Source organism: Prorops nasuta, unplaced genomic scaffold, assembly GCF_024137725.1.
Source record: "Prorops nasuta isolate Cenicafe-Biocafe unplaced genomic scaffold, Cenicafe_Pnas_1.2 PNAS00006, whole genome shotgun sequence".
Lineage (NCBI taxonomy): Eukaryota > Metazoa > Arthropoda > Insecta > Hymenoptera > Bethylidae > Prorops > Prorops nasuta.
Window position 1 is genome coordinate 6,086,795 of NW_027116803.1, and position 21,331 is coordinate 6,108,125.

At 38.8% G+C, this 21,331-nt stretch overlaps 1 protein-coding gene across 1 annotated transcript in view; it reads left to right on the top strand.

Moving 5' to 3' along the window:
* Positions 1-4,041: 4,041 nt before the first annotated feature.
* The window catches only part of kon (chondroitin sulfate proteoglycan 4-like protein), a 45,392-nt gene continuing 28,102 nt past the window's right edge, over positions 4,042-21,331 (top strand). The window contains exons 1-2 of the mRNA XM_066728620.1: positions 4,042-4,160; positions 11,147-11,310. Coding sequence (XP_066584717.1) covers positions 4,079-4,160; positions 11,147-11,310 — 246 coding nt within the window. The 5' untranslated portion in view covers positions 4,042-4,078. The remainder of the gene's footprint in view (positions 4,161-11,146; positions 11,311-21,331) is intronic.

The window sequence follows — 21,331 nt, forward strand, 5'->3', positions numbered from 1 at the left end:
CGCCCCGAACCGTCTGTTCTTGCAATCCCATTGTCCAGCGATACGCATATATATATATATATATATACATATATAAAATACCATGAATATATTTATTCCCGACTCGCGATACATCATTTATCATTATATTTCTCTGTATGATTTGCTCGAGTCATCTGAAAATTGAGTTTTTATTAGCGGTGCGTCACTTGGCAGATTGAAACGCGTTAATTAATGGAAAAACCGATAAATGACTTTTGTCGACTGAATACTACGGGCGAGGGCTCGTCTGACAAAGTTGAATGGAAAGGTGTAATTTGTTATTACACTGAATGCTAGGTAAAATCTAGCCAGTGTACGTGTGAATAAGGTAGCTGGTGCATCGGTGTGTAGAGTCATCCGGCCAGCAGGAATTCCAATTGTACTTTTTCTACGTGAAAGAGTGTCCGAACGGACAATGCATTACATCGCTACCGTGCGTATCTATGTAAAACCGTAAATGTCGCTTCTGCTGGTCGCTCCCCGTTTATCAGACAAACTGGACCCTTTAGCAGCTCTGCTTCGCGCCAGCTTCCACTTGGCTCGGAGCTATCGAAACATACAATTCACGTGCTTAATATTGTCGATATAACCGACGTACTCTCTGCCCGCAGTGTACATCACTGAACAATCTGCATTTCACGATAAACCTATATATATATATATATATATATGTGTGTACTATACAGATATAAGCGCGTACGTCCCTCCATCACCTAACTGCCATCTTCCGAAACACCCCCGTCCGACAGTATCACCTAATTACGATCGATCATGCGCCATTTTCACTTTCCCGACATTCTCAAATCCCTCTTTCTCAAACTGTCCAGAGACAAGGATATACGTTTCACCCGCAAACAAGATCAATCTTCGTTAAACAATCCAGCCCCGATTAAAATGTATCTCCCGATCGGTACGTATACGGTACCGTCTCGTTCCAACTCGCCAAAAATTCATACCACCCTGCACCACGTGCCACCATAATATAAATGTAAATTTTTTTCCAACCACGTTAGAGCGAGAGGTCAATATTTTATCCCATAGCTTCGGCAGTAATAATATTTTTAATCGTGTAGTGCAGCTAGCTCCCGAAAAACATGAATATTTACGCCACGCGTAGCAGTATTGATTTATGCAGTGTCTCATCTATTAACATTCAGCAACGTCAACACACTTGAAATTAGGATAGAATTTGATTTGGTCCAAGTCAGCCCATCGCTTGCATCAGCAATGCCCTACGCAGCCAGCAAGCACTTTGCTTCGCTATCGCTCTACAAAGCTAACGCGCGTACTTAGCCATCGGAAGACACGCGAAGTATCGGAAAATCATAATGCAGCGACCAAGAGCCACCGCTTGCTTTAATTGGTGCCCGGCTTAAATCCACAAAACGCTCGAAGAAGCATTTACAAAAGGTTATTCGTGGAATTGCGCGCACTCGAATATACTACTCGACGTAAGCCACTTGGCGAGAACGGATCCGAGCACCGACTAAAAAATTTACGATAATTTCATTGACCACCGCTCGTCGAATCGGTTAAAAAATATTATTACTCGAGAGACACACACCGGATTACCATATTATACAAGTTTCACGAGGAAACGAGAGGGCCCTGCGCGCAACGCTGGTAGGATTATGGTGAAAAATTCGCAAAGGGCCGTGTATAGCGATCGCAGTATATATTTTCGCATATAGGGGTGAAGTACTTTTATCGGTTTAGATGGAAACGAGAATTCAGTGGTGCTTGTACGCTAGTTGATGCATGAGAATGACCAGGCAAAGCCTACCGTTCACGCTCACTCTTGCTTGCCTCGGTTCAGCAGAGTTGCTACTGCTAGTTGCTAGTTGCCACTGTTGCGGGCGTCGTTTACGGCTACGCTGCATGGTTGGAGCGGCTCGTGTGTGGGTTGGCCGTGAGAGAGGGATGAGGTTTGTTTTGCACTCGACTCTTTCGTTGAATAGGAATTTTGCCTGCTGTTTTTTCTCTGTCGAAGCGTTCCGTTCGAACGGCTACGAAGAGGCGCGGGGGAGGAAGAGTGAGATATGGACGGGGAGAAGGGGGGGGGGAGATGGAGCATGCGCACGTGTTGGGAGGAATAGACGAAAATAAGCACCGAACCAATGTGGGAGCTCATAACCGAGAAACACGACTGCACGCTGTACTCTCTCTCTCTCTCTCTCTCTGCGTTGTGTCCCAGTCGTTTTTTTTCCTGCAGCCTCCGCCTCTCCGCGATGTCGAATGTCGGTCACTGCAAATGAGATTCGTAGAATGCTATAAAGTCGTAACGCCAGCTCGTTGCGCGTTGCTGTCTAACTGCTACACACTGGCGCGAAGTTCAGGCTGGTTCAGACTCGCCAACCCTCCAAAATCCCCGGGCAAACTCAAAGAATGCAAAAGTCAAACGCCACTCTCAGCCATCTCCAAGCATTTCTAAGTACTCAAGAAATACCCCTCCCCCGCATACAGCCTCTTCAAGAAAACTGCAAACTTTCTTCATGTAAATTTCATCAATTTTCTTGCAGTATTAAAACCCTTGAAACCCAAACCTGCGCACCGTTTAATGCGGATATTTACATCTCGCATCTATTCGCATTAGTGTGTATACATATGTATATATGCGCAGAGAGTTTGAAAAATTACTATACGGTGTATCGCGTATACACGCAACATCTCCCCGTACGAAGTTTCATGATCAATCGAGGATATTTTCAGGGTTACAGTCCGACCATACCCCAAGCCAAAAGTACGATTTTATGCTTTTCCTGCGGTTCGAGAGATGGCAATCGTAAAACAAGCACCGCGCGGAATTCCCGATATATACATTACTCCCAACAATCGTACCCACCGAGGATATCAAAGTTTGGCACTTTGATACGCATCCTGAAAGCTTTTATGAACCAGTCGAATTTTTCAATCTCGATTACGTTAAACACCTCAACAACTATATAACCGCACCACTCTATACGTATACATATAGATATAGAATTTTATCGGATATTTTTTACTCGACTTTTATGATTTTCTTTTTTTACCGCGATAAAATAGTCGTCTAGACAATTCTCGGTGAAAAAAAACCTGCCTCTATCCAAAATAAGTTTGGCTGTATTTTTTGTCTCATCGCATGATATCGCATTGAAAACGTCCACTCGTAATTAGTACAGCATGCTATATAGCTGGCTCTTGTAATCGAGCGAATGGTATTTTCGAGGTTGAAGTGGTAAAATGATGAAGAGATGTAGGGTAGGGTAGGGGGGGGGAGGGGATGAGAAAATAACAGGCTACTCGTGGGTAGGTAAGAAAGGAGTCAACGATCTCTCAGGTTAGCGCACTTACCTGAACATTGTTCTTACAGCACGAGTGCGGCGAGGGACGAGAAAGGATGACGTGGGGTACGAGAAAACTGGCGGTCAAGCAGTGGCAAACAAGCGGAGGCTCGACAGCATCTTCCCATTAAAAAGGGTGAAAGCTTCGCGGAGTAAATCAGCACAACTGGAGTCGGCAAACGCCCCACGAGTGCTAAAACGGATTCCGAGCATACTCATCGAGCTACGAGCAGCTGTCCGGCCAATCGATCAGCTTCAACCTTAATTGCTCCTCGTGCAGCGTTCGATTAAAATTGTTGCATAAACAAAAGAAACAAGAGTGCCAAGTGTACACATCGGGGCAGAGAGAGAGTGGCTGGTAATAAGTCGAGTGGGAACGCGATATAGGGAGCGAGGCTCGACGTGGGAATCGGGAAAGCCGAGGCGGACAAGATGTATGCGCGTCGAGTGATTTCGATTCTTCTCGCCGGCATCCCTCCTGCTATTCTTAGTTAGAGGGTTTTTGCGAGCGGCTTCGCGGAGGATCGATATCCTCTCGCGGTAGCGCGTAGTTTTTCGCAAAAGTTCGTCTGGCCATTTTGGAGCGCGAAAGAGGCAGAAATAGAGTGAGAAACGGTTATCGGTGTGAGAGAGAGAGGGTCGAATATAGGAATAAGGAGTGGGGGAAGGGGAGGGGAAAAAGAGTGATCGCGTGGTGGAAGAAGAAGAGGAAGAGGAAGAACGTATCGACGAGCCTGATGCTTCTCAACGACATGGGACTGCTAATGTTCTTAGCAGTGACGGTCTCCCTCTTGGGATACTGCCAGACGGATGAAAAAGGTACTGTGCATAGATGTCCTCCCGCGAGAGCGAGAAAAGAGAACGGTTTTGCATTCGCGACGCGCCAGTCGGACGCTCCGACCAACTAGCGGATTAACACTGGCAAAGTAAAGCTTTTCCTCTAACCACCAAAAACCATCTCGCATTTCCACACTGACGTGCAATGTGATATGCAAAATCGTCTCTCTCTCTCTCTCTCGCTCTCTCGACTGGTAAACCTATAACTTCGTCGACTTGCCAGTTTCTCAAATTTCCCTATGGACTAACAAGAGTCATCATTAAGGGAAACAAATTAATTATATAAGTAAATTCAATTTTCACGTATTACACTGGGGTGTTCGTGTTTCGATATATATATATATACTATAGACAATATTTCTCCACTGCATATGTATATAGACACTTTTAATAAAACATTTCTAACATATTTTTGTTTCGTTGTCAGTCGTTTTTGCAATTTTTTAGCGAGCCAATCAGACGACGAGATAAATGGGGTAGGATAGGGGAGGGGGTTGCGGAGACCGTTGCCTGCCTATTCGGGCTATCCAAGCGTATTGTCTCGTCGATTCGCTCGTTTGCTATATGTATAAAGTGGTGTATATTTCAAAAACGAAGGCCGTTGTATGGAAAACAAAATTATTAAACGTTTTTAATTATTATTATTTGTATGGTTAAAATATTGACGATCGAAACGCGAATCCTCCCCATATATATATATATATATATATGAATAATTCGTTAATATCATTCACCAAGCTTGCTGTACATTTGAATGGCACGAACCTGTTTTATATCATCAAATTAGCCTTACCTACTGCAAGCTTGAATGACATTGTCATTTGCGCAAATTCAACGCGATTGGCACACCAGCGACATTGTCAGCTGTGGATTTCAATTACGTTAAACGTTTTACACACACACATTTACTCCTTTATATAATTTAATTTCAATGATGAAAATGTCACTTCTTTTACAGTAATCCCATTTACGTGTCAAGATTAGAGAGGGGGAGGAGAGAGAAAGGGTAGGTTTCTTTGATAACGCAAACGGTGTAACGGCGCGAGAGCCAGTTTGGCGAAATTTCACTGGCACACCGTATATATATATATATACAGAAAGCTTCCGGCCAGCAGACTCTGTCCAGGCTTCTTTCTATCAATTTCAATGCAACCGATTTCTATGCTACGCCATGCAACTTTCTTATCCACGCGTAAGCTTCTCTCCGATAGTTTAAGGAAAAATCCAAACTCGAGTCTTTATCCCGGAGAACAACTTTAAGATTTCGCATGCAAAATCGGCCAGATTCGAGAGATTTTCAAAGCGATAATAAGCAAGAAAATAAAGGAACGCAGAGCGATAAACACCGGGCGGAGATGGAACAGTCCATCGTTGCAAATGGTTTTGGAGGAGGAGTCTTTATGAATTATTATTATATATATTTCGCTTAAAAGTGGCTATCTCCGCAGACAGAAATTAGTCAAAGTAAAGCTGGTATCTGTCTAGCTCCCGTCCAATTAAGTAGTTAGAAACTTCGACTGATATACTCCAATTCTGTCGTCTGAGAGAAATACATCTCCAAATAAGGACTATCGCGCTCCCGTTTCTCCTGTATATCCCGTGGCAATGCGGAATCCTGGTCCCTGATTAGTTTTACCTACACGCACGAGTACAAATACAAAGTCACGCCTTACCCTTTGTCCTTTGGCTCTTACCCTCCTCCGCTCCACATAAATATACTCCAGCTACGTGAGAAATATTATTAAAACTTTGAGATGAAGAGGGAAAAAAAGCTTTTGCCAACTTTCACCGATCGCAATAAACGTCAAGGAAATTTTAACAACTGACAATTTATTCGAGGTCCCCCACAGTAAGAAACTGTCTTTTTACTGGCCTGTCCTTTTATAAAGTCCGACAAGTAAGTGCAATCTCTTTACACTTTATTTCGTTGGAAATAACTCGCTGTGTTACGAGGCATTTAAACATAAGTAATCGCGCGTTACCGCAGAATCTCCTCGCATTGTCATTATTGTCATTGCATTTTCTTCCGCAAAAAACTGCGAAAGCTTCTAAAATATATTGCGAGATATTTAAAATTAGTCTTTATTGCGCGCCCTTCTCTTTTCGCAAATAATGCAAAAACCCCTTTGTCGTGATTATATTAAAAGGGAAATCCTGCTTATAGCCTCCGGCAACTTGTTTTTCGCGCAAATTAACAGATAAGACCCAGCTACTGCCATTTTTCTTATTTCAATCATATCTTTACTGTTTGCCATATACACACACACACACACACACATAAGCGTTGACTCGTGAATATAAATATTGCACTATTCATTATTAATTCCTTTATAATATTCCAATGTTGAAAAACTGCTATATATATATATTACGTAATTAATAGGTTTCTCCGCAGAAATCTCTCATCCTGATCGAAACCTTATATTATATTACTGTTGCACTTTTTTATCGTTGTTATAATTTTCATTACTGTTGCATAAAATGAAATTGCAGTTTTCTTCTTCAATATATACTGCTTAACAGTTGGTACACATATAGTTGAGGGGCTTGAGAGACATCATGATAGAGTTTTACATTTGCAAATATGTTTTAAACATTGAATTTCTCAGGTACGAGCTTAAAACGGGAAGCGATAGTGGGAAATCGTGAGTAAAACAACGTAAATTCATTTTCACATAAGGCTTGCATTACAAGCACTTCGTTATAAGGCCGAATGACCTTTATAGTAAAATTGATTTATTAGGTTGGCTTTGCCAACTCTGCGTTTCTACTCCCATCCAATGTACATTTCCTCCTCCTTGCTTCCAAATTGAATATACCATGAATATTGTAAGGCCGCAGACTATGCTCGTGGCACTAACTCATTATCTCCCTAGACGCTAAACCGTGATTGGCCCAAAGGATTCGGATTTGCAGACCAATCAACCTCGTCAGATTCGGGTTGCATACTATAATACTCCTGCAAACTAACATAAAAGTACCCGAAAGAAATTTTTAAATTCTCGCTGGAATATTTAATTGCTTAGTTAAAGATAAGTTTCGTAATTAATGAGCGGAACGGGCATATTCACTGTTTTGTAGAAAATTCCTCCATCTGATCTGCGCTGCGAGTTTCAGCTAATTAGTACCTAAAAGAGAGAAACGTTATTTAAAATCTCGGGGTGATTTTTGCACAGGACGTGCATGCACCACTAATTGACAATCTCGATAAAAGTGGTACAAGCTACCATCAGTTTTACACCGAATCACGTTTTTTACTTGTGTCCGTTGTGTTCCAATATTAAAAACAGACAGCGACGCGACAAATATTACGGAATTTCTGAAAAATATAAGCACGAATCGACTAGTTTTTTGGAATTGCCATACAATGTATTATATAACGTTTGATTACTTTTGCTAGATACGCGTATATAGTACTGCTTAATGAAAATGTAATTACTTATATATATATATATATATATATATATATGTTATAATACAAAATTCAATTAAATATAAAGTAGAATTAATTACTTAGACTCTGTCGAATAAGCGAATTAATTTATAATACAATGTCGATTAAAATAATAATGCATCTATCAACATTAGTAGAGCGAGAGAGATGAGTGAACTACATTTACAATACTGCTTCAACTACTTTCTATTACGGTACTATCGCATCGAGTTCGTTCGAGAGTTAACTCCGGAATCGAGTAAAGAGACGCATCGGTTAATTTATTTAATCGAGTGCAATCTTGCATTATCAACCAACTAAACCAGATCCAATGCATTTTGAAACACATTTCGTATAGGAACGACGCGTCAAACGGAATTAGCTAGGGATACTTGGTTAAAAAAGAGTGGGAAAATGATGCTTAGGAAATTCTGCATGTGAATTTGTAAAATTGAACAAATGATTTATTAGAATTATCCAGGTCTATCTCTTGGAAATGATCAAATAAGCGATGCCAAGTATGGACCACGATTTTACGTGCATTTTGGATATCATTTATTATGTGCGACATGTAGTTTAGAATCTCGAATCTATAGTATGTCGCGGTTGTCTATTTGTGAATTGTAACAAGGGACACAGTCGCATACGTGTTGTTGGCTATTGTATCTAATATACTATAGAACATTATATCGCATGGTCAACCGGAAATACATGAATTTCCTACTGAAACCAAAATTTGAAATTAATGTATCTTCGTAAGCCATTAAATGCAGATAATTTATCGATAAATTAATTTGCAAAATCTTACGCTGCAAGAATAGCATTGATTCGAAGTGGGCTCGTGTAGTGTAGAGTATTTGTATAAAACTCTAAAAGGCGCTCTCTCAAGCAATTACATTAACATCAACAAATATTAATCTACTGTGCTATGTGTGTACAGTGAAATATGCAAAATTACGTCGGCTATCTTACTTACATCGGACTAAATTAAACTCGACGAAATACAAAGTGTAAATTTACCAAATATAAAAATTTCCAAACTAACGCAAAAACCATCTCATTAAAATTGCAAAATGTCAAGTTTACTCTGCTGCATGATGTATCATGCTTTACAACAACTAGTGATAAAGAAATTAAATTGAAAATGAATTAAAAATGAAAGATTCACGCAACATATTCATACGAAATTTCTACATTTTTTATTCATCAACCTAATGTCTATTTAAATGGATCGAAAGTATATACATATTATTCAATATTACATATAATAAATTTGTGCGTAAAATGTTTCAACTTAAATAAATTAGAGTGAAAATAAATGTTGTGTATAATAAATAACAGTGTTTTAATTAGTCAATAATATAATTTTCGCAAATTGAAAACTCGATCTAATTAAAATGTGTAGTGAATGCAACTGATTGAGGGCGGGGTAATAATAATAATTTACAAACAAACAAACTTTATATTCGAGCCGAGGGAAAGTAGTAAAAATTCAAAATTATGAAAAAGATTGCACGCGTATATATATATATATGTATGGTATATCGCATCGCATAAAGCTCGGTTGTGGTTGAGCGGCGTTGACAAATAGAAAAACATGAAATTCACATTCGACCGGCGCAGTAAAAGCGTCTCATCGACGTCACGAAGTATCTTCGATGTGCTTTTCTACGTGTATGCGGGGTCGTTCATACGTGTAGATATATGAGATTAGCTCTATATATTTACACCAGTAGTGGTAGATTACAGCCGAGTACGTATTGACGAAGCACCCTGCAGAAATCGTAGAGACGTGGAAAGTGAGTCGGACTCTTTTGACGCCACACCACATATATATATATATATATATATACATACCACTAGCATGCATCTATATAGGGATCAGGCATAAAAACATTAGTGGTGCAATGAGCTGCGAAACAACAGTAGCAACATTTGAATCGATCCGATTCATAGTCCACGTTAATGTTCCTATGTAGCTCTCGGAGAAAAGCAACGGCAACCGCGCTCGGAGATTCTTCCAACTTAATGGTCCGTGAGGATATTCCACGTACTTGAGAGCGCAACCTCTCTCACTCTCTCCCATCCCCCCCCCCCCCCCCCCCTCCCTCCCATGGAGATCATTTAGGCGAACTCGGAAAATAAACTGTTCACCGCAACGTAGCTCCGCCGCTACGTTTGACCGATCTTTTTCACTAACGACTAACCGATCTTTTATCCTGGCTCCTCTGAATTCATTATATCGCTGCCACTAGTGCCACTACTAACACTCTCAACTGTGTATATATATATATATATATATATATATAATTTGTATTTTTACATTTTTACTCCTCCGCCATACTGCAGCTTGTCCTGCAACTCTGCCCAACCGCGATTAATTACATTTCTGCTAATTCACTGATTTATTTATACGTCAGGGATCAAAAGATATCACGCTCGAAGGATTCTTTAACAAACGAGATAATCGATCGATTGATTCGAGTTTATCAATGATTCGTCGATCAAACTCAAAGCTACGTTGTAAACAGTGATCCTGACTGCACGAGTGGTTATATATATATATATATATATATATATATATGTAGACGATTGATTGCAATAAACTTAATCAAAATCGACGGTCACTTCGGATAAGAATCTCTCGCCCTATGTACACTACGTTACTGGCGCACCCTTCTTCCGAATGCTAGCGCCACGATCGATAAAACCATCGTTCCCTGCTTTCTCGCAAGCGTCTCGTCCAAGAGCGATAACTCATTTTTACCCTTAATTTCATCATTTCCATTTAACACCGGGTCGACGTGCGATTTACTTATTATTTTACATGTATATGCTTATATAATTTTTCAGTATTATATTATCTTAAACTCATGCGTAGAGTTCTAGTATTTCCTCTCGTGATAACGTGCCAAAGACCACGAAAAACTCCCGTTTTCAACAAATTTTATAGTATATTTGAATATGAAACGAGACGTGCTACATCATTGAGATAAAATTTCCTCTCGTTTCGTGTATTTCCTCCATGTATTTCCTGAAAAGCTACAAGTGAAAATTCACGACTTTCGTAAAAAGGGTAAAAGCTCTAATATGTTTCTCTTATAAATAAGACGAGCTTGCGAGCTTTATAGGATTTGCTCCTGAAGCATGTACGACTATTTTTTTCTTGCTTTCTTTTTTTTTTAGATATTATGAAGAAATCGTCTGAAAGTCTTTCTTCTATCTCGGACAAAGTCATATACGGTTGAATCCAAAGTGCAGATTATATTACGCGATTGCTTTTCTCCGTCGAACGGTGACGGCAGTTATAATTGGATTTTGATAACGCGTTAACACAAAATTTCGTCTAGTAGTGTAATAGATGACGGAATAATCAATGAAATTTGGCAGTATAGTCGTGTGCGTGCGTGCGTACTCTATATATTCATACAAAGTATTCTATTAACGAGGAGAGTTTTTCAAGTGGATTTTCCTCAAAGCGAGTATATTACGCTAATATTTCGTTTTGTAACATTGAATTAATTTGTAATTGCAGTGTCCTTCTACGGGGCCAGCTACATCCATCTTCCGGTTCAAGAGGCCAAAGGTGCCACAGACATCAGTTTCCGGTTTCGGACTCATCTTTCGGACGCGATGCTGCTGCTAGCTGCAGGCAAGACGGATTACTGCTTGATCAAACTCGAGGCTGGCAGATTGAAGGTACATTTGCCTCGCGTACACTTATTTCTAATAATAGATCTTCTATTCAGGCCATTTCATCGTTAACCGTGCGCACGTGCTGCAGTATAAGCCTGTCAGACTTCTCCTCTGCTGCAGCTCTCCCCCCCCCCCCCCCCCTCGTTCTCTCGATCTCCCCTTAGAAAAATCAGCCACCGTACATTTTTGACGTACACACCGAACGGGCATCTCCAAGGACCGAAATAAAATCCATCGCTCGAAAATTGAAAAAATAGGTGTGCGCGCTCGTGTTAAAAAAAAGAAGAAGAGGAGAAGACGGACAGACAGATTGCCCGAAGTAACGTCTTGCATACCTATCAAGAACAAAAATTATAACCAGCTCACGCGAGGAAGCGTAAATAACCTTATTTTATTCGCTCTCCCGTCGACAAAAAATAACAGCGAAGCGTATATTTATGAGTGATGATAAAAATACGGAATTTAACTAATATCTCTACTCGCGTCTCTAAAGTTTCTATACCTTTTATTTTTCATCTGTTTTTAACGTTTCTTTGATGTGATTTACTATTATATTTTGAAAATATCGTTCTGAGGGGTATTACATCCTTTATGCTATAGAGTATACGTATAGAAAAGAAAAGCTTTTTTGCCAATTAGATACGTATATACTGTATGTAACATCCTCTTTTTAAAGCTTCTTACAGAACGCAACGGATAAAAGCGTTTAAGCCGTTAACAAACTCGTTATAGTATTTATTAAATGAAACTATCTGTTGCGGAAGGAGTGGCATGTTAAACAGATATAATTCTCCCTGTTTTATGTGTGTACCTACATATGTGTTTTCCGTTGTTAAATTTGATGAAAGCCCTAGCTGTTACGTCATTGTTAACCGAGGAATGTGATAAAAACAGAGGGATCGAGGATTTTGTAGCTTTATATTATATAAGGATATTGCCAGAAAAGTGGTTGAAATTTTTCAGTATAATTTGTGGTTATCCCTTTTTTAAAAATTAAGACGATAAATCTCTACCTAAACGATAATTCTTTGGTCGAAGAAAAAGACTCCAACGTAAAACAGCAAATAATACTGATGGTATGCTATAGACTATATATGGAGTATAGACTAAAAAAGCAAAAGGTTCAAGTTCGGTACATATAGTCCAATAGAAAAAGGATCGAGGAGTTTTTAGAGTGGAAGGTCTTCTTGGATAAGGTGATGCATCATCTCTTTAAGAAGTAGCCGGTTAAAAGGTCTTTTTATGTCCCGTGGTTACCTCATAAGTAAAATGCTTGTACTTTTTTCAACAACCTTACTATTTTACCTAGAATACAGCACTCGAAACGCAGCCATATCTAAGATTTTTTATTCTCGAATCAATTAAAAATTGCTTACCTCGGAAAAAACAAGGGCCACAGTATTCTTTCTTTTCTTTTTTTCTTCAATTTATGTTTTTCCAGAGTTCGGGTCAATTTATCGCTGACAGAATCTGCGAGTGCATGCAAAGTTCAGACAGAATTATGGACCAGTACTTACTTACGTATTTCACGACTCTAAGCGTTTCTCCCTTTCCGTTCTTTCTTGCCTAAATTTCGCACGAATAAAATGGAATCCGAGGCGGTAATTCGAGATGAAAATTTGAAAATTCAACTTTGCAGTAGTGATATATATATACGTATACAGGGTTCTACGACGCCAAGTCGTGGTTCGTTTAATAAATTAACAGCTATCGCGATAAGTGGTTCGATCGAGCTAATTAGAGCCAGAGCGACATAATAGAATTTGATCCAGCGTGTTTTTTGGTAAGTGATGGAAAAATTGGATTATCAGAGGGAAGAGACTTTACACACCGGGCGGGCGGCGATTATCGTGGAAGAGGGTCAGTTAGAGTCTTTTGTAAAGTCCATTGGCTATAGAGTAGTCGCACTAATAGGTGGACTATTAACGGTAGCCTGTGTCGCAGGAGAAATGAACACTCGGAGTGTAAGAAAATGAAATGCTTCTGTCGAGTGGTGGCTGTGCGATAGACGATGAAGAGATGAAGGAAGAAGAAGAAGAGGAGGAGAGAGAATAAAGATGACACACCGGGGACTCTGGTGTTGGAGGGAAAGAGACGGAGGACAGGCACTTAAGGGCGGTACAATCCTGAAGGGCCACTTTAGTGACGGATAATCATTCGAGACGAGACGAGTTGCAATCCAACCCAGAGAATCGAGCGATAATGAAAATCCTTACGGATGGCATGCAACTGCGTAATTAACATTTGCATGCCGAGCTATTTTCTTCCTCCCTTTTACACGCCGTGCCACGTCTTGGCAGGAAACGTAATTTCCTCGCGTTGGCCATGGCTAAGAAAAATGACGATTCCTTTTTCTCCCCTGCCCATTCACTTACCCTCTTGGAAAATTCACCTACCAATAACAACATATACTCGATGCAATTTAACGGGAGTAACAGGCTAATAAAGCGTACCACGAGATGTTGCCTGCCAGCTTTGAATTCCGCAAGCCACTATCGAATATTCTCAAAGCCCTCGCCCACCGCAGTTTCTCCGCATTCATACTGTCTTACAAAGAATTATACAGTGAAATGAGTTATTCATAAAGATACTACCAATATTATATTAGAAGATTTATAGAGATCTCAGTTTCTTATACATATATGAACGTATAATGGCGAAAATTTTAATTATTCTACCAATTTGAAAAATTTCAAGAATATATATGGATAATATGTAGACTCGACTCTCTCTCTCTCTCTCTCTATATATATATATATATATGTATATATATTTCTGAAAGATTCACTTCCAACTTTATACTTTATTCTCGTATCACAGAAAAGTCACAATTTTCTTATCGTACTATATTTGCATTTTCTGCAGTTATTTACTGGCTATATATATATATATATATATATACACAAGTCTGCTGCACAACAGTTCGCGCTGCACACATGTTTTTCCCGTACGGTAAAATAAATGTGAAGAAAGATACGTTAATCGCAAAAACATACGGATGAAGCAGCAGAGAAGCTGCATTTTCAGGATTTTCACGAGTAATATCGCCGGAGTAATGAAAAATTCCACTTACTCGTTTGGTTAGACGCAGAAGAAGGGTAGTTTACGATTTATCCGCTTATCGATTATGCTCGAATATATAAAGCGACGATCAGTATATTTGGAGTATATTTTTGTTCCTTTTTGCGGAAGGAGGGTCGTTTTGGCAAATATTCCGCTGCGTTCCGAAGAGGGATTGACGGGGGGGGGAGGGGGGGGGGGGGGGGGAGAGAGAGAGAAGGTTTAATCAATCGTTCATCGATATCAGAGCTTCGGGACGAAATGGCGTCAACGCGGGGTACTAATTCGATTAAGCGACAAAATACATGAGAGCGATCTAAGTACATCACGGTGATTCTCTTCGCGCCCCAGCGCACGAAACTCCGTTGAAAACCATCTGAATCTAATTTCGGAGAGGGCTAAGTCCGCGACATGCTCGCTACCATGGCAAGCTGGCAAGTCTGAGCTTAATTAAATTCATTAAAAGATCCGTTAAGGAATTCCGGCCTGAATTTGTGGCCAGCTTGAAAGGAAAAATAATTAACGGCTTATTCCTTAATTAACTGAAGTCACGCTCTTAATTATCCGAATTGGATCGATAGAGTAAACGCGCCACTTTTCTGGCCTTTTTTTTTACTTCATAATACACGCGCAGCTATACAGTTTTAATGCTGTATACTCGCCTAACAGAATTGTCATCGATTGCTTGCATTGTAATATCGATATTCCTCGCTCGTCTATCGCAAACTATTTGCAGTTTAGACCTATTCCGCGTGTTTCACATTTCTCACTGATATAGCGGAGAAGAGGCGATAGTTAACTTCATTAGAAAGCTGATGGAAAGTTCGGAGTGGGGATAAACATAGATAGATATATTACAGGTTTGCCAAATTGTCTTGGATCTCCCTGTGTATTTCCTTGGGCGGGAGCAAATCCTGTAGAAAATCCAAGATAATTTAATTTCTTAGGGACTGCTGGAAGCTCAGCATCGACAAAGACCTCACCTACGGTTTATTAAATCTGGCCATTTTTTTAACAGGAAGTATTTAAATTTTATAGTCCTATATATATATATATATATACGTTGTAATTATATATCTTAAAGGCAGAAATAGCAATTTAATGAAATGCTTGTGAAAATATGTTAACTAAGTTACAAGCGCGACTACGAGTTTAATAATATATAAATGTATTTCAAGCCATTTCTATATATTATTCTGTGAGATACGAATAACTTAAAAATAATATGCAGAAATAGTAGAATATTCATATTAATCCTTTGTATCATCGAAGCAATAAAAACGTTTTATCGAAATTGCGAGTTTAATAAGGTATAGTTGAATTTTGCAAAGTTGAGAATGAAGTTTCAGGTGAATAAAACGCAATTGCTTCAATACCAATCCACTCACTCACCTATAATTTCAACTGGCAGTATTTGAACCAATTCAATACAATCTTCCTAGCAAGTAATTTGCATAGATTTTCGCTGTCTAAGTACATACATTACATTGTATCTCGTACATATGTAGTACCTATATGAGTACGGGAAGCTGATTTTGTGATGGAGTGAAATTCGTGGAGAGGTGCTGCGACGATTAAATTAACTACGCGTAGCGAATGTTCTCTTAAAATATATTATTATTATTTCGTACAAGGTTTTATAGTCGGCCCAACGTTGGACTATGAATGGTTTCCGGACTGTTTAATGGCGCAATAATGGCAACCATATCTCCCTTAAAAGTGAATAATGTCAGTGTGGTGTTATACCCTCGGTCCAAGATATCAATATTGACATTGTGCTTACACTTAAGCTCTTTGGAGCTTATCTAGATAAGTTCTATATAGTATAGATTAAATGTCACCCTCGTCATCTACAACGCCATAGTTATAGCGAACATTCCGTTACCGATATTGTGCTAGGGCAGATTAATATACGCTTCGATTCAAATTCGTTTCTTTATAGAAATTTAAAAATTCGTTGCAACTATATATACCTTCTATATGATGTATACAGTTGGAATGAAAAATAGAAATTTAAAAAGTTGAATTAACCATGCAGCAACTACTGCAAAACATTTTCATCGACCATGGAGAGAACCGAAATTGAAGCATCCGAGGAAGCAACGGGAAAACTCTAAATACTTGAAAATCCAACGTACGGTATAAGAGAAAAAAAGTAGAAACGATATATGCATGTAGGGGAAAATCAAGTTAGGTAAACGAATGCTCCATTGAATATAATTGAGAGTACTTCTGGAATTAATTTTTTCCATGTCTTAATTAAGCTAGGCATTTATCTTCGAGTGCCAGGGATATATATAAGTAATTAGCGTTAAGCTGAACATTTTCAATAAATTAGGAGTGAGCAAGAAAATAGGGTAAAAAGCCTCGATATGCCAGGCTCCCTCGAAGGTCGTTGAAGATGGTAAAAAATCTGGAGATCTCATTGGCAGAGAGTCTGTAATTACTCTTTGGGTCATTTTCAAGGTACATATCTAAATAGTCGAATTCTGGAGGACTAGCTATAAATGAGCGGTGCTAAATGACGGGGGTGTGTCTAAGTGAGGAGAGACAGAACCCGAAGTTAATTAAGTTTGTCAGGAAGATCGTTAAAGAGTGGAAAAGGGCAGGGATTAACGGGGAACAAAAAGTGTCTTACAGTCGGTTAAAATGGTCTCGCGCGCCTATCGAGCACAATTGTCCTGGCTCGACTAGAGTGTCTAGAGTCTAGAGTGCACGGAGGAGTCTATCTCTTCTTCTCTTCAGGCTCCGAGCCAGTGGTTGCGGCAAACAGGGAACCCCTCGGTTTGATATCAACCACGATAATATATACCCTCCCTGGCTGAATCAGAACGATGCACTCGCTATATTCATTATGAGTGACTTTTGTGTGCGCTTACAGGAACGTTTAGCCTCCTTTGGTAGTTTGCACCCGTGTCTCACCCTTTATCATCCCAGCTCGTCTACTTTACAGCCATGCAACTGGGAAACTATGCGACTTACCTTTACATTTTGCGTAGTGTCATGCTTCGTGCTTATACATATTAATAGGTTTTACATAGTCATTGGGTATCGCACCCGCAGTCGAGCTCATCTCTTCTCACCTCCCAACGCACTAATACACACAAGCGTGCGAGCTTTATTACCATTAGACCGTAAAATAAAAAAGACCATCCCCTAAAACTTCGACACACATTTCCCTATGCATACGGATGAAACGAGCCTCATGAATGATACCTCGCTCCTTATATCGCCCCTGCTGGACTATGATTTTAACGTACGCACGTATCTTCTTTTGTTGCATATCGTATATATTGTATTAAATATTATATAGTGGATATATATATGTATATTCTACCAATATAACATTATCGAGAAGTGTACCAGTGTGCAACTTATAAATACCTGTTTTGACAAACCTTTGTAAAACAATATTCCGTCTGATTACGCAGTTCTATAGTTGCCATCGTTCGTTTTGTACCACAAATTTCCTCCATTGTTTATAATTGACGCAATTTGCTCTGTGGCACGATATTTGTTGCGACGATTTAAAGGAAAAACAAATGATTTGCGTAATAGTTTAAATGCGTGTATGACGAGCCCCACAGAGCAAACATATATATATATATATATATATCGTATAACGATTGAATTATGATGCTACGTGCAAATAAGCAGGGACACAATTAATAAAGAATAAAAATATTGCTGATTCGTCGCAAAGGCAACAGCGATGCTTGCATTTTACAGCCGCGAGATTGTGGAATTAAAAAGGTCATTCGGATAAAGTGCACCCGAAGGCCCTTCCACAAAATGTGTCACGTGCAATCGGCTTTCCATCGAGGAAGATACGTTCGCGGAAATCCCTTACGCTTAACTCCCTATCCGGCTGAATTTCAATTAGTCGTCAACCAATATACTAGCTCGGGTGTTCGGAATAGATCATTTATACGAGCTTTGTATAAATGGTATTTGATGCGACCCAATAACCACGGAGTACAGTCATTTTTTCTAATGATCTCCAGAGGGAGAAAAAAAATCAGTTCTCTCACTCGATAATCTTGCAAAAAGCTGCCATTAGCAGCTTTGAAAATTATCAAAGCAAAGAGAAGACTTTAGGTACGACTGTAAAATATTTTGCAAGCATGCACGGATCTCTAATGACGAGCGGAGCTCGCTTTTCACGCTGAAAAAATGTTTAATTAAAGACCCTGCTGGGAAGTAAACTATTTAATACGCGAACGTGACATTATCTCACGTGAATTGTTTTCATAATTTTCGCCTGTAGTTTAAAGTTTTCACATGCAGTATACCTACTCTTATTACAGGTTTGTTAAAATTTGACGAAATAATTGCCCTTTATACGCGCTTTACGTTCCTCCAACGCTCGGTCATTTCTAGATTCGTTAAAAGTACTTTCTCATTATTTTCAAGCAGTTACAGTTACATGAGTCGCATCGGTGCTCGTTAAACGACTAACACGGTAATACGAGTTTTACGCTAATCAATTAAAACCTTCGCTCCTTTGCCGAAATCGCCAATAACCAGGCAGTTCACTGAAACCCCTATAAAAAAAGGAATAACTGCGAGTAAATTTTATTTACATCCAAACTAATTCCAGTATTTGCAATAACAGTCAAATGTTCAGTTCATACTCATGGAGATATCAAATCGTAAACTTTCCATTGGCTTTGCATGTTTCCAATTCAATATTGCGAGGTAATATTGCAGTTGTAAATTAAATGGCTATACAGACATTGGAAAAAAGACCAAAAAAGATATTTCGTGAAGCATTGTCAGCTTTCTTAAATAAAAAAGCAAAAATAGCAAAAATAACCAAACAAAAAACAAAAAAAAAATAGAAATGACACGACATTAAATTCATGTCCAAATCTGTATAGGTTGTCGATCGAATAGCGAATATTGTGAAAATTGCGTTTCATAAATCGTCACTTCTCGAAGGTTAATCCATTTTGGCAAAAAGTCAAGCACGTATACCGACAGCTGAATAATAATTGAGTCAATGGCGCATAGATGCGTGGATGGTGATTTATTTTCGAATATAAACTAGACTGAATATAATAATACTAGAAGCGGCGTGGCTCCGATAATATCGAGAACAAACTGGGCGTCATTCGCGCGAGGTATTAGGCGATGACAAGATAAAGGTACGAGGCTCGTAAAATAATAAATGAAAGTAAAAAGAGAGATTAGAGGGATGAAATTTTGTAATCACTGCCCAATGTTTTACATCCATTACGCGTGGCTTGTTAAGTTGCTGCTGAAAAAATATTTCCTGACAAAATGTCCAACTAAAAAATGAATCTTGCGGAACCTCCAAAGTTTCCACCGGGAATATCGCATTTCTCGTGCTTTAACGATTATAAATATCAGTGCTGCGATATATATATATATATATATATATATATATATACCATAGATAGAATATCGTTAATTAAATCGCAGCGTATAAAGTTTGGAAGGGAATCCTAATTTGAGAGGATAGCTTATTGATTTATTCAATTATCTTTATCGCTATATATTTTTCCAGTGGCTCGGATCTTTGCTTCCGACGTAATCAGCTCACATAATCAAACTATCCTAACGAAAGAAGGAAAACGTGTACATATATATCTACGATTGAAAAATATTGCTAAATAAACACTCTGCACGATATAAAAATTCTTAAGTAGTTTTGTCATTAGGGAATTGCGAGTACAAGGCTTCATAGTATATTTCAGTCTCTTTGCTTTCTATTTTGCAACAAGCTACAACAGCATCTTGAATTATAAAAGATCCTGGAAAAAGAATTGAAGGAGGTGAGTTTACAAAGATCAAAGTTTCGCAGTGCGCATATAGCAGAAGTAACGAAAGCGTAAGAATGCTTTTTTATTTAAAGGTTTAACAAATTACTTTTTATCGCGCACTTAACGGATAAAAATTGTTCTTTGCATGCCTATACCACCGAATAAGAAGCGTGTATCAGAGCGAAAAGTTGCGCGAATTACTTGAGTTTTCTGTCTACTAAAAACGCAGTGACGAAAAGACAAGAGAGAAAATAAGTCTACCAGACTGCATAATGAAAAAGGTAAAGGAATTTAAAAATAGTCAAATTGTATGTGAGAGAAGTTTTCAGATTGTTTCGTTATACTCATCGTCCAGGTATATGTACATTTAATACACTCCAAAAGATAGATTCATCTTTATACGTGCAAAGCTTAATCATAAAATGGTCAAACTATTCTCTTATGCATCACGCGTTTCCGCAATTTTTCCTGAAACGCTTTTAGATTGCCCTCTCTTAAACTATATGAAGGCTTTTAAAGTAAAGTATAAGTTATCCGACTCCTGTTTTATTTCCTTTTTTCCTCCGAGCTTCCGCTCGGATCCTTTAGGTTTCTTTTTTCAAAAATTTTACACAGATTTCCCTTTTAATTAAAACTTTATATGGTGCGCTAACTTGCTCAATTGTAGATCCTTTTTTTTCCAAGAAATATAAGTGTATAATGGAATTTCCATTAAAATATAAACGACCTTAAAGTCATCCTGCGTTTTGCACTGGAAAAATCATCCGATTGGACGGTATGTACAGTCGGAGCTTCGCAAAATCGAAGAAAGCTTCGTTACTGCCACCGAGTCCAATATCGAGTTAACTGCAGACTTGAAATAAATAAACTATTTTCCCGATATCAAAATTTATTAATGCATAATTACAACAAGTCCCTAAGACTTTAATCTGGAAAAATGTTTAACGCTCGGCTCTCTGTCAGATTGCAAAACTGAATGAAAAAGAAAACGCGAGAGGAATGAGAAATGTGGGGTAATTATTTCGTTTATATGGAAATAATAAGCACGGTAGAATGCAGTGATCTTCGAGAGGTTTTGTACTTTCCTAATTAATCCGCTGAGTATGGTAAGATTAAAACACCGAAGGGGCCGACTGAATAGCCAGAATGGAATATACGGGTAAATATCAGACTCTCTT